Source organism: Geospiza fortis, unplaced genomic scaffold, assembly GCF_000277835.1.
Source record: "Geospiza fortis unplaced genomic scaffold, GeoFor_1.0 scaffold53, whole genome shotgun sequence".
Lineage (NCBI taxonomy): Eukaryota > Metazoa > Chordata > Aves > Passeriformes > Thraupidae > Geospiza > Geospiza fortis.
In genome coordinates this window covers 1,884,915-1,899,683 of record NW_005054305.1, presented here as the reverse complement: position 1 = coordinate 1,899,683, position 14,769 = coordinate 1,884,915, and the positions used below count along the sequence as shown (strand labels likewise).

The 14,769-nt window shown below is 39.7% G+C and overlaps 2 protein-coding genes across 3 annotated transcripts in view; one reads left to right on the top strand and one right to left on the bottom strand.

Moving 5' to 3' along the window:
* The window catches only part of ESCO1 (establishment of sister chromatid cohesion N-acetyltransferase 1), a 30,393-nt gene extending 20,295 nt beyond the window's left edge, over positions 1–10,098 (top strand). Inside the window, exons 8-11 of one of the 2 annotated variants that reach the window (XM_031066598.1) lie at positions 3,044–3,133; positions 5,626–5,769; positions 6,602–6,789; positions 9,149–10,098. In XM_031066598.1, the coding sequence (XP_030922458.1) occupies positions 3,044–3,133; positions 5,626–5,769; positions 6,602–6,789; positions 9,149–9,296 (570 nt within the window). In that variant the 3' untranslated portion in view covers positions 9,297–10,098. Of the gene's footprint in view, positions 1–2,335; positions 2,459–3,043; positions 3,134–5,625; positions 5,770–6,601; positions 6,790–9,148 lie in introns of those variants that run through there. The other variant, XM_031066599.1, reaches the window with a different exon arrangement.
* Positions 10,099–10,660: 562 nt separating this feature from the next.
* The window catches only part of GREB1L (GREB1 like retinoic acid receptor coactivator), a 132,323-nt gene continuing 128,214 nt past the window's right edge, over positions 10,661–14,769 (bottom strand). The window contains 2 exon segments of the mRNA XM_031066537.1: positions 10,661–13,397; positions 14,753–14,769. Coding sequence (XP_030922397.1) covers positions 13,234–13,397; positions 14,753–14,769 — 181 coding nt within the window. The 3' untranslated portion in view covers positions 10,661–13,233.

Genomic DNA, 14,769 nt, shown 5'->3' with positions numbered 1-14,769 from the left:
TCCAGTGAAAACAATGAACTGCACTCTGTAGTGGTAGCTACTGTCCACACTATTTCATGATCTGGTAGCAGGTGCTTCTCTCTATTGCCCTTTTTGTAATGATGTCTTTTGTAGTCCTGTTGCCATTTCCCCTTAATAAACACAGCAGAAGCAGCCTTTATTCTTGTTTGAATTGGGAGGAAGTTAGAGTTAGACTAAGAAGGAGCTGACTGTGCATTGCAGAGTTGCCTTACTTTCTCAAGCAGTTACAAATCCTTGTAGGATCAACAGTCCCAACATGGAGGGGAGGAAGGTGTTGCTGCAGTGCTTACACACCCCCTTACAGCGCCAGTGTGCCCAGCTGTGCTGAAGGGTCTCTGCCTGCCTTGCTGCTGCTGGCTGGAGGTAATCTGTTGTTGGGCACAGACATGCAGTATCAGGGATGAGTGCTGTGATCATGTGCTTTTACTCCAGGCCTTGCAGAACATGTTTCCCTGTGGGAAGAGTAGCTTTCCTTTTAAGTTCCTTGGCCATCATAGGGGATGTGTATCAATGCTTGGGCATCTGATTTAACAGTAAATTAGTCTTTGTGTCCTAAAGTAATGTCAATTAAAAGAAAAGGGAAAGCAGTTTTTCTGTCATTGCAGTAGAATACTATATATTGCAGATATAAGACTTCTGTTTCTTAATCTACTGAGGTGTTCTTGTTATCTGCCTGCTGAAAGAGTCCTACTTTAGTTCTCAGTGATTGAAATACTCTGCAGACTGTAGTATTTTAGTAGTGTTAAAATAGTAGGAGGTTGGTTAAAAACTGTTAATAGGTGTGTTTAGGGAAGTCATTTTCAGACCACATGAATATGCTGACACTAAAGCATATTTTGTGTACTGTAAATATCTAATAGGATTAGTCCCAGCTGCAGCTCTAGCACTTTCCCTTCAGTGTTATAGTATCACAGAATTGTGACCAGTCTTGTGCATTGCTTCCATTTGTCTGGCTTAAAGGAAGTAAAACTCAGCAATAAGGTGCAGATAAATATATAAAATCATAGTTTTTCTTTATAACATTATTAGAGCTGCATATGACTTTAAAGGCTCAATATGACTGTAAAACAGCTTCAGTAAAAATCTGGATGAGCTTAGGCTTTGCAGAAACTTTTTAGAAAGCTGCATCTAAAAGATGCATTTCTGAATTCCAAAATACTTCAATTTAGAAACTACCCCTCCTGTGAATATTATCAGTCTCCATATTATACAGATGACTTAAGAAGATGAACAGGTGGTCAGTAATGAAAACAGTGAGTCGTATACATTTGAGAATCAATTACTGCATTTTTTCAGATTTTTAGACTTGTGCTAATATACTGTTGCTTAAAGGCATAAATACTGTGATGTTGAGAAGTGTTCTATTCTTTATTTGATTTCATTTTGTGGAAGTACCTGGCATTAACAGGATACCTTAACCTAAAAATTAGTGTTGAATTTTCTTCATTAGTCTTGTGTCAGGCTGGATGCTGTAATGGCAGGATTATCAAACAGATTGTATTTATATCCTGAGTGATGATTTTAAATAGGCTGTAAAAAGCTCTTGCAGAGCAAACAGGTAGCCAAATGGCAGAAAAAGACAAAAATTTGAGAGAGGTAAGGTTTGAGGTTGGAGAGTAGTAATCCTTGCCTGATTTTTGATGCTTTTCCTGATGACAGTCTCAAAAAACATGTTACAATCCCACAAATTACACTTTCCTGCTCCCCTAAAAATGATGACACTGCTGTTTACTGCCCTTTGTGTTCAGACCATAATATATATAAATGCAAGTAGGATCTTCATTTGTTCAGTTATTATTGAGAAGAAAAGCAGACAGGATTAAAATGGTGTCTGTGTTGTGACAATTGCTGTGCTGGGTGCTAAACTAATACTTAAATAGTTTCAGGGCTAGCAGCAAGTAGATACCTTTCTAAAATTTTTCTCTTCATGTGCTCCTTGGGGTAAAGGAGTAAAATCAGTATGAATAAAATGAGGTGCAGATTAAGTATTATAACATTGAAGTTCAACATTTTTTGTGGTAGTATATATGGCATTCATATAGTGCCAAATTCCATTGCTTGGTCTTCAGTCAAACTTTATTTTATGGGAAGGTACAGATTTCAGTGAGAATCACTCCATCAGTATTGTTTCTTCAAAGACTTTTTTATTTGAAGTTGCTTTGAAGTAAGACTTGTAGATCAGCCTTTTTAGTGGCTGAAGTTACTTCTGCATTCAATATTTTTAGGTCCCATCAAAGCAACTTGAGTTCTAATATCTACCAGTCCCATCTTGCTAGATTTAAGTGGCTTTTTTGTTTTGTTTTTTTCCATGCAGGTACTGCTCATTATTCACCACGAGTGTGGATCTGAAGAAGAGTTAATTACCTCTATTTTTTTGAGTATGTTTATACTTCAGATACACACAACGTAGTCTCCTTCCCTATTAGATTCTTAGAAGGTAGTTATAAATTTTTTTCTAGTATCCTTCTTGTGGCTTTAACAATTATGATCAGTAACAAAATAAACTATTCCTTACATTTTGGGCAGCTGCATGCCAATCAGTTCACTTAGAACCTCCTGGAGGTCTTTCGCATGCCAGACTTTTAAAACTGAGTGTGTATTTGTGGAGGTAACTATGTTAAAAAGAAATCTTCTAATAAAACTTAGGGCTTTCTCATACACTGGACTTCAAAAAATAAGTATTTACATGGTTTGGAAATCAGTTATGTGAGCTGAATTTGTTACTTCTGTTCCAAAACTGAGTTTGCACTGCAGTTCTGGGGGAAAAATCTAGTTGGGAAATTTTAAGATGCTTTCACATTATTTCTTAGATATAGTAAGGTTACTGTATAAATTATTGTATAAATAACATTTTATCTGTTATGCTCATTTGAAATGGCTAGATGAAGCTTACTTCTCTAGCAAAGCAACTGCTAAATTCTGTGAAATCTGCATAAATTCGGTGTCTAGAACAATAATTTGCCGCTTCTGTTTGTAAATGTACATCATGTATATGATTTAGATAAGTGTTTGTTTTATTTAGGGTTGGAAAAAGGAGAGAATCTTGGCTGAATATCCTGATGGAAAGATAATAATGGTTCTACCTGATGACCCAAAGTATGCACTTAAAAAGGTACGGTGAGAAGGACTGGACTTGTATGTCTTGCTTTGTTAGATGTTTTCATATAAGTAATGAGAATGTTCATAGAAAAGTTTGTGTCATTTACATGTGAACAGTTGAATTGGACTCAAAACTGCAGTGGTTCTGTTCCCTTTTCCACTGACAGGTCAGGTGCCTCACTCTTAAGCACTGCTGGTTTCTTCATAGAGAGGCTGGGCCTGGGCAGGGGTGGGAAGAACATCAGCCAACTGACTTTGTAAAGTTTGCTGTTGGTTTGTTTTAAGCACCCTTGCAGAATGTCTGACAGATATTTTATGTAATATAAATTTCACGTTTTATTTAAATGAAGTGAAATTGATTAACTTTCTAACACAGCACAAATGTGGCACCATTCTCTACGTGACTCTCTGATAAAAACACAATTAGGTGGAAAGTGGCCTTAAAGTCATCTAGTCCATTGTCATGTCCAAAGCAGAATTTGCTGTGATTATGATGCATCTGATGACTTTCTAAAAATTCTACCACTAGAAGTTTGTCTGACCTCTTCAGACTGTATCACAGTGCTTTGCTAACCATAACATTAGGATGAATATCTGTCTTGACAGAATCTCCATACTGCAATTTAAGCTGATTAGTACTAATCATTCTGCCATAGCTAAAGAAAACATTCTTCTTTTCCTCCTTGCAGCAGATTTTTTGTGCCTGAACAAACGGATTTTTTTACCTTAAGGAGGTTGACTGGATGTGCTGGTTTTTTTAGTTTATACTCCTAAATAATGTATTTTAGATCTCCATTCATTATCATGCTGTCTTCTAGCTAATCTCCAATTGTGCCATGACTCATGTCTTCCTTGGAGCTCTAAAACTGGGCCCAGCACACTAATGGGGACTTAGAGCAGTTGGTATTTCGGTGTCCTACTGGCTAACCTCTGTTCGTACATCTGAAAGTGTCGTTTCCATGTAGCCTGGCACTGACTGTGCTTAGCTGGGGATTTGCTGTGGCTAATAGGGACTTTTTACAGTATCCCTGTCACAGGGTCATAGAATGGTTGAGGTTGGAAGGGACCTCTGGAGGCTGAATGGATGACAGCTCTGGTGTGGCTGTAGCAGGTTTCTTTAGTCTAACTTACTGAATTAACAAGAAACTACAAGTTTTCCCATTTGATGCAGATAAGTTTGTTCTTTAAGTTTTATTTTTCTTGTGGGATTCCCCTAATTTTAGTACATTTGTTGTACATTCATTTTTTAATATAATGGCTGGAGAAAAAGAAGGAAGACTGTAGCAAATTAAGTCATTTAGGACAGAGTTCTCTGTAGTTCTCCGAAGTTGATAGAATCTTACAGCTGTCATAACCATGGGTGCCTGATTTCAAGAATAAGTTTTACTAGGTGTTTCAGATAATAGGATGTGTCATTAAATAATTAGTACCTGAAGGTGAGAAAATAGAGAGTAATTCACACCTGTTAAAAATTATTTTTAAAGCATTTTTAACACGACTTTCTTTACTATGGGGGTGCCTGTTTATTGGAACAGATTGCTCAGAGAGGGTGTGGAGTCTCCCTCACTGGAGATACTCAAGCACTGTCTGGATGCAATCCTGTGCCATGTGCTCTGGAATGGCCCTGCTTGAGCAGGGAGGTTGGATCAGATGTGGTACCTTCCAACCTGACCTGTTCTGTGATTCTGTGATACTCACAGCACCAGTAATTCTCCTTGTGCATTACTGCTGTAACTACAGCATGTATTCAAGAAGCTTATGCCATTTAATGCACCATAGGTGAGGGCACCTTTTTTGTCGTACAGGAGATGAGGGATGATAGAGGCTATTCCAGTGTCTAGATGTAGGTTCAGGAATCCATCAGCGAATAATCACCTCATGCATAAGCTTTCGTTTACGTTCACATTGGAGTTTATCTGTTTCTTCTGAACTTGCTAAAACTAAACAAAATTTTATTTTTAGTTTCAGTTGCTCTTTGAAAATCCAGTGGAGGAGTAAAAAGCTGAAGGAAAGAGAAAATAGTTATTCCTTTAAAACAAATGCCTGTATTTTCTACCTGCCTTGGCACTGTGCCTGCTGTTATCTGCTCAAAACCCTTACTGGATTAGTTCTTTCAAGACCTCAAAAATAACAAAAAATCCTAAACTGCTTTAACTTTCCTTGGAGGTCTAATTGACTTCTAAAATATCAGAACTCACTGTTTGATTATCTGCATTCTCTCTATTAGCCTTTGTCTAATGAAGTTTGGACTTAATAGAAGCTGTCTGAGGGGTCACTACTCTTCCTATTTCCAGACAAGTATTGTTTAAGAAACATTTATTATTTAAGAAACATTTATGAAGATGATGTGTTGCAAGTTACTTGGGTTGATCCTTAACTTTTGGAATAGCTTTCAGTATTCTAGATACCCTAATACATTTCTGCAAATCTGTGATTTTAATGTAAATTTATAAAAATGTGCATTTAGATGTGTTTCTTATACAGCATTTAAAATTATTTTAACAGGTTGAAGAAATCAGAGAAATGGTAGACAATGACTTGGGATTTCAGCAAACTCCTCTCATGTGCTACTCTAGAACTAAAACTCTTCTTTTTATTTCTAATGACAAAAAAGTCATTGGCTGCTTAATTGCAGAACATATCCAGTGGGTAAGTGATTGAATTGGAGAAAGATAATCTATGTCAGTGCTTAATAACTGTTTCACACAGCAAATTATTATTCTGTGTGTGCCTGTTCCACAGAGGAAGAGACTGGGTGATTGGACCATTCTGAAATGTGGTTACTCAATTTTGTGTGGTTGATACTGAGCAGAGACACATGGATGGCTCAGACCTCATAATTTAAAAACTTGATACAGCTGAGGGGTGGAATTTTTCTTCCTCTGCTGTTACACAGCTCTGGCTGTGCTCTTGCTTGTCAACAAGCAGGTTCAGCTCCCTACCCAGCAGAAATCCAACATGGATGAAAGAGTGGATGCTCTGTATGATTGAGTCAAATCACCATAGGGTCAAACAGCTCCACAGGAAATAAAAGTAGAGGACAGAACTGCACTGGAAGGCAGGACAAGAAGTCATTGTAGTACAAATCACTGATGTCACATAATCTGTCTCTTAATTCCAAACTGTATTGTTTTCTGTTGTCCCTTGGGAGTATCAGACAACAAGCAAAACAATCCTAGCCAAAGCCAGAGAAATTGATGCAAACACTTTAATACAGGTAGTAATAAGGATTGGATTATTTGTTGCTGTTATTTTAAGTGAGAGAAACTTCAGAGGGTTTTTTCTTTATTTAACCTCTTATAATTTGCTCGATTTTTTAAATTGTTCTGAGAAATTAAATGAGATGTAAAATTACAGTCTTTTTGGCAAGGCAGTTTAACAGCCAAGTATGTTTAACTGAAATAAATGAAACATTAATAATTTTCTTCACTCAGTAGTGATGCTTTTATAAAGTGCCTAATGTTTTTTACATCATCTGCAGGGCTACAGAGTTATAGAAGAGAAGGTTCCAGAAATCAGTTCAGAAAATGAGAAGGTGATATTTGAGAGACAGAAAGCGTGGTGCTGCTCAACTTCTCCAGAGCCTGCGATCTGTGGGATCAGTCGGATCTGGGTGTTCAGCATGATGCGCCGCAAGAAGATCGCTTCTCGCATGATAGAGTGTCTCAGGTGAGAGGGGAACATTCCACACGTGGTTTACACAGAACTCAGTGCAAGACATTGATTGTTTTCTGTGTCTCATGCTTGTATTTCCAAGCTGCTGGTGCTGCTGGGGATATGGATTTGAGCACAGTTGACAGTTCCAGTATTAGGTGGAGTTCAGTATCTAATGTCAGTACTCTACAGTCGTTTGTCTTTCGCAGAAATCTTTGAATGTAATTGTAACAAGTCACCCTGGCAGACTCCCAGGGGGAAATTCCTCCACAGTAATTATGATTAAAGGGCACAAGACTGTCTTTGGTCCAAGTGTGAGATTACCCATGGACTGAGACCCAACCATTGGCTGATTGTCCATTACTTAGAGGTAGCAAGAGGGAAGCAACAGAAACCCAGTGCACCAAACTATTGGGTATAGTCTGGTGGTTCCAGCTGTTGTTATGTTTTTGCTCTTTTATATATCCTCAGGTTCACTGAACCTTCTGGATATTTTCAGTTTCCATGGAGCTTTAGTAGCTAGTGGTGAGTGTATTCCAGCTGAATGTTTGAGTCCATAAAAAGGACTCAAACATCTGTGCTATTGTCTAGATAAATATTAAAAATGTTGAATCTCCAAACCTTAGGTTTCTTTCCAAGAAGTTTAAATGTCAGTTCTAAATAATGGCAAGAACTGCTCGAATCTTAACGATGGCTGGGCTGTCAGGTTTGTGCTTGCCTCATCTTGTTGGAGTTTCTAGAACGGATAGTGCTGTCTCTGCCAGTCCTCACCCCCTTGGGTATTTGGAGAGCTCAGCAAAGCTGTTTTGCCATGCACAATTCATCTTGCCCAGCTGGTGGAGCAAATCATGATCAGATCATGTTTTGGCTGACCTATTGACAGTAAAGCTGTATTCACATAAGTGTATTAACTTGATGATTTGCTTATGTTTTTGGCAGATTTTTAATAGTGTGTTCCGTAGCTTCCTAGAAACTATTTCTAAAGGAAAGATTTCTCTCCCAAAATGATGCTGAAGTTACTTCCTCAGCTACAGCCCTAAAGGACCTTTAGAATCAATTTTGATGACCTGTTCCAGATAGTGAGGCCTCAGTTTTCCTCGTTACTATGCAGAGCACCTCCCCTTTTGCTGTGCTCTGGGGCTTGTTTGGCCTTCCAGTAGCTCATTGCTGTATTCACTAAAAACTTCTGCATTATTCTGGTGCATTACTGGTTGTAGAAAGGTCTGATGAGCTCTAGAGCTGGTGTAGATGAGGGAGCCTAGGAAGTTGCAGAAGGCAAAGGAGAGGAGTGAGACTTGCTTTGGGATGGCAGTAAGCACTTATATCTGTTCAGCAGCCTAAACCTAAATATTTTCCATAGCAAAAGGTACTTGGAATGGGATAATTTTGGTAACCAGCAAAATCCTGACTTCAGAATGTTGAAGGCATCGTAACAGACCGAGGTTCATTTTGAGAATGTCTGCCCCATTTCACTCAGGCTATCACAGTACCTTGGAGTCACAGAAATCTGGTCAGTCTTAACCTTGCAAAATCATCTTCCTGAACACATGAAAGAGAAGAGAATAAAGCTGGTAGTAATTAAAAAGGATTCTGTTCTTATTATGTTTTTCTCAGTATTTAATGGTGATGTCTGTATGAGTGAAGCTCCTGCTTGCTCTTTAAGTACATTTCTGGTTATTTTATAGAAACGAAAGTACTTAAGTCTAAAGGGAGTTTCTTCTGTTTCTAAGGATAAAATAACACCTCCCCTTTAAGACCAATTGAGGTCTTAAACCCTGAATTTAGTTTTCTAAAATTGCTCACACAGCCAGCTAGAGAATTAGAATGCTATCACTTGATTCCCACTCTCCCTTCAAATAAGACTAAAGCATACAGGAAATACTCTTCATGAACAAGTTAGTTCTTTATTTTTGTATAGTTAATTACTGAATGTGTATTTAGAAATTATGCCTTGGGGTTGGTCCCTTAAGGCCTCTCCATAAGCACCCCAACTTGATTCATAGCTTGTTTTCATTCCCAGTGATTGTAGTCACAGCCCTAGTGGTCTCTTTTCTATTAAAAAATCTTTGGAATTAATTCAAACTTTTTATTTTGAACTCTGAATTTGAACTCTTGATGTAATTGTTCTGTACAAATATTCCTTCTAAAACACCAGACCCTTATAAAACCCCCTCCCAGAGCAAGTGGTCCTTCTTGCTGTTTGGAAGGAGGAGATAAATCCTATAAATAGACCATTCTCCTACTATCAGAACTTTTTCCTTTTGAGTGTGTGCCACTTAATTAATCGTTTGTCACCTACTACCATAAATATTTTTCATGATTCTCTGAGGGTAATTATCTTCTTTAATTTTTCCTTTTCCCCTCTTGTAAACAGGAGCAACTTCATATATGGCTCATACTTAAGCAAGGAAGAAATTGCTTTCTCTGACCCCACTCCTGATGGAAAGCTCTTTGCAACACAGTACTGTGGCACTGGCCAGTTCCTGGTATACAACTTCCTCAATGGACAGCACCAGACTTAACTGCTCTGCAGGAATTCTGTTTTTACTGGAGACTTCTGCCAAACTGCATGGAGTGGGTGCAGACCTTCAGCAGAAGCCAGGGCCATTTTTATTACAGTGAACTCAGGACTGGTAACAACCAAACGGTTGTACTATTTTATTAAAATTGTAAACAATGCAGTAATAGGCTAACTTTGTTTTTTTAAAAGAAAGATATTTTATTAACTTTTACGAAAGTTTGATTGTATTTTATCTAGTTATTCATGTTTACATGCAGCAGAAAATTGTTCATAGTGGACTGTAAACTAATGCAAAGACTCTAGTCTGGCTGACGAGTACATGCTGAAGTTCTTACTGAGGTGATATACCAGTGCTTCCCAGTACTGGAGTGCTGGGCTCCTGCCCCAGCTCCCACTACCAGCACTTGTCTGACAGAGTCCCAGGCTGTGCCCAGTGGAATTGGGGCAGGAAGTGTGGGCAACAACCCTTACAGGCCTTCCGGTGCCTTCCGGGGTGCCCCTGTACCCTGCTCCCTGGCAGCAGCATCGGAATCCTGTTGTGGCCCCTGTCCCCTTCTCCCCCAGATTAGTTTTGGAGTAAAAGGTGGAATGAAAAGCCCAAGGACTGGTGTACTCGTCATTCTTCAAGTATTGTACTGAGTATATACCTTTGTTAGTGGACTTCACTTTGATACTTGTCACTCCCTCATAAATCTTTCCTCTTTCAAAGGGTTTGTATGTTGAAAAACTGCTGTGGCCTTTCTTGATCTGTACATAATGTAGATAGATTAAAAATAAAATACTTGATAGCTTTTTTAAAGTTACTCTGTATAATACTAAGTGTGAATGAATCTTCAGTGTATTTCATACTTTTCTTGGTGGGAAAAACGTAACATGCTGAAGATCAATGCCCTCAGGAGCTCTGGATCAAGACCATCCTCATAAACGTTTATAGTGAGGTGAGGTGAGTGGGGATACCTTCAGTCTTGCGTAACAGTTTAAAACCCTAATGGAAGATGGGAAAGATTTAGTTAAACTTAGCATTTGTTTCCATTTTGGAACCTGTGTGCAGTCAGGATGTACTTGTTCATGGTGTGCTGTCCTTAGCCTTGGTCTAGAGCTCAAGCAAAGACCTGGCACCACATCCCAAACAATACTCAAGAGTACTTAAAGCTGGAGTAGCAGAACAGTGCTGAATTCTGGGTTGCAGAGATTGTTTGTTTCCAAGCTGCCACATGTAATTTCCATGGGGATTGTCAGCAGCCTGTAAAGAGCTTTGTCAGAAAAGCAGTGCAGGTGCACAGGAACTCTAGAAGTGATCCTCTGTGGTGGGCTCAGAAAGGAAGAGCAGGACCCATTAAGAGAGAAGCAGTCTGAAATGGTAACTTAATATATTCAAATTTAATGAAAGCACATTATAAACATACCATAGCCACAACTTCAGACAGTTTCAGTTCATAAACAGTAACATGAGGTAGACTGACTAGTGAAGCTAGATTCACCAAGTTTTTGGTTAAGAAAACTTTACACTAGGAAAGCAACGTTTTCAACCCTCTTCAAAAAGTCACAAAAAGCAATTACATAAGTTAAGCAAAAAGCATCTGCATATGATTCTTTAAATCTCAGTTTACATTCAGTTTTAACCTGTGAATAGACAAGAACATCTACAGGTAAAGTATAACGCTGGCCAATTTTCATACATTCATAAGAATGGCCTTAATGGCAAGTCTTAAAACCAAAATGGAATAGCAATCATGTGCCTGTCAACCAAGGGTCTCCTTGCCAGGAATTCACAGGCAGCCAGTTTAAAGTGTTCCATGGGACAGGCCTGTGCTGTTGGGGCTGGTGTAGTGCACTCTGGCCCGAGCATTACCAAAACTCCTTGCTTCCATAGGGGACAGCACTAAGGAAATGGGTGTACTATTAGCTGGTAAAGGCAAGCAAATACACTGATTTTCTAAATGCACTCTCAGCCCTCAGGATGATATTGCTCTGCTCCACCAGTGGGCTAGCTCCTCCTGGTAGTCTCAGCACCTGGAATTTTAAGAACTTAGTGCAAACATCAAATACACGAACAAAAAGGAAACCATTTTTGAACATGTAATACCTGTCACTTTTCTACACCATGCTAAGACTTGGGGCTGGCCTTAAGCCCTCTGGCAAAACCAGAGCTACTGGAATACATTCAGGCATGTAGCAAACGCTGCAAGAATCATCTTGTATATCCCTACATCTTCCCAGTGTTAAAATAGCTAAGGCAGGTTGTATCTGAAGGAAAATAAAAATAGATTTACTAAAAGGGGTTGTTCGTGTGAAATTTGCTAAATTTACGGCATCAGAAATAATGCTACATCAACACAGACATATGCAAACCATTTTACTTTGGCCTCTGTCAAATATATTATGTTTATTCATCTGTAAACATCTCTTCACAAGATAAAAAAGTTGCTTAATTAACACTATGCCTTAAAAAAAATGCAGCTTTGGCAGGTCCTTCTGTAATGACTGCAGGTCAGGTATAAAGATGCATTAATTTCACTGCTTTTTTGGGGAGTAAATTCATATTCCTGAATAGCCTTTAAGAACACTCTGCATTTTTCTTATTGATAGAGGGGGTCATGATGTGCAGAAAGATGATTGTTGGGGGGTGTGTGTGCAAACCTCAGTGAGACACCACCTGCTGAGTGTGAGGGGAGCAGAGCCCTGCTGCATACACCTCTGACAGCCAAATGCTGCGGCATTGAGTTAATTCCGGAACACCTTCACAAGGATCAGTATTGCAGCTGGAAATACAACAGTGTGTGCCTGCTGCAGAGCCAGTGTTCACAGAGGTATGTGGATGATGGTTTCAGGTGATGTGTTCACACATCTCTGCTGCTGGAGAGTCCTGAGCAGTCCCAGCTCCCTGGGATTTCTCCTCTGCTCCCCTCCTTGGAGCTACAGTGGAATACTTTCTGTTTCTCTTGGGTCCAGCTCAGGCACTGTTATTCTCCTGCGCATTTCTTGCTGTGTTGCTTCATACAGGGTACAACTCAGACCTGATCTCAGCTCTGCAGCCAACTGGAGTTGAGTGTAAAGGAAATGGAGAGGGAGTTGCAGGCAGTCCACCACAAAGGCACCGGACAACAGGAGGATGCATTTCCATACACAAAGAGGGATGGACTGCAAGTTTCCAAAGCTCTGAGGAGAGTGAGAAACTGAGGGTGATTTGCTGGGAAGTTACTCTGGCCTCTAACTGAAGAGAACAGCTCTGAGCAGCCTTTTGTTTTGGGCCCTGGAGCTGAGGAGGGGGTGCCTGCTGGGGCAAAATACCATTGCTATGGGTGCACAGTGCCTGCCATGCATTTGCCCATTTGTTCAGGTTTAAGTAGTAAACTTCGAACACCTGTGGAAATTTTGCCAAAGACAGTTTCAATACGTACACAATTACAAATTTTAAACTAACACTGCACAGAGAACAAGACTATTACTCGTAATACAAATATCTACTTTATATTGTAGTTTCAAACCCCTGAGTATTCCTGTACCACAGCACAGAGCTGAAGAGACGCGGTGGGCTCTCCTCCACCTATCTTTGATAAATTCCACGTGCTAGGGTGCGTTTCATGTAACACATTCAAGCTTACAGCTGCAAGAGGGGAGCAGCTTCTTCCCCTAACTCAGCTGAATATAAAAAGGATTCTTCTTTGACAAAACATCCTCTTCCCAGATCCTACAGCTTGGTTGGCCGTGTGATTGGTGTCAGTGGTTGTGAATGATGTGAAAATAACTGGAATCCAGGATCCTTTAAATCATAACCGATGTGGTAATTTTACCCCAAAGAATAAAGCTACTTCAGAATGTGGGGAATCCTTTAGAGCAGTCAAGATAAATATTGGTTGCACTTTGCTCCACAGTGATTGTACTTTTTAAAAAAAAAAGTTCTTTTTTTTCTTTTGTTAGTGGTGTCTCAGCGAAGCTTATATGTGGCGTCCCGTAAGGAAATAGAGTGGTTCATCATCACTGCTGTTTGCAGTTTGAAACTCATCCCGAAGTCGGAACTGCCACTCATCCTCCAGCTCCAAGCGGACTATTGTCTGCCGTAGCGAGCTTCTGTCTTGGCATATGACACACAGGGTGGCACCTTCAATTGAAAAGCACGTTAGATTCTTGAGGTACAACAACAACAACTCATTTCCTTCACTGATTTTCCCAAGATACTTTAAAGAAATCTCTGCTGCTAGGGAGGAAAAAAGTAGTATTAGAAGAGTCTGTCACCAACTAGTGATATCACCATCAGCCAGTCCAGGCTCAGATCAATCCTTTGAGCCTCAGGGCAGAAATGAATGTGTCCATTTGCAGGAAGGCACAGACACGGAGAAGCAAGTACAGTGTAGGGTGTGCTTTGGATCACAGGATGTCACTGCCTGACAGGCAGTGCTAATACTGTCAACTGCAGCACAGAGAACATTAACTAGATCTTTAAATTACTACTGATAATTGAGCCCAAATAATAAAGCCTACTTTTTTGTTTATTTCATAGAACATTTGGGTTTGTAGAAGATCAATGATGAAATTCTACAAAGCCAAACCAATCTCACAACTGACTTAAGAAAATCCACTGACTTCCTTAAGTATGAGAGCTGTCCTTGCTAAAGCATTCTAAGAGTCTGCAATTTCTTCTTTGGCTTAAGAAACTTACAAACTTTGTTCCACCTGGTGTTACACATGATCATTTAATAAGCAGGAGAACTGGACACCTTCAGGACCATCTCCATCATGTCTTTGTGCCTTCTTCCTCTGTCCCTGCCCTGCAGGGCCCAAGGGGGCAGAGGAGCAAACTTCAAAATATGGTTCTTGGAACTGGCTGAGGGTCATCCCTATGGTAGCCCTGCACATGCACCATCCTCAGTCAGCAAGAGAGAGAAACAGCTCAGCTGTGCCACTACAACTGCACTGGAGCTCTGCAACAGACTTCAGCATTACTGAATTCCTCTGGCAATTTGCTAATTGCCAGCATTAAGACAATAAATATTTTTATGAGGTTTATCAAGTTCTGGTGAGGCAGACCAAATCGTCCTTCAGCTAAAAGCCTTCCTTATTTACAGAACTGAAGATTTACTGCCATTATAGACTGATTGCCAGAGCAGAATTTCCTGTCCTCATCACTAACATCTGTGCTCACAACTCTCAAGTTGCTGACTGCACAATTCACTGCCTGATTTCCAAAATCCTTGCTGATGTCCCTTTAAAATAACTTAATGAATGTCATTTATCAACACTTACCTAAGGTTCAATTATCTGCCAACAGGAACAGAAGTTTCATACACCCCTCAAAAACCACTCCATCTATTTATTTTGAAAACAGTGCCAAAACAAACTGTGAAAATAATGGAGCTGTTTAATTAAGCTGTTTATTCCTCTGCCTTTCCCTTTTCATCCATGCTATTATTAGTTGGAGAGAGGCAGCCAGGATGCCCAGCAGAGAAGTGAGGTTACCTTTGAGAAACCTGAAC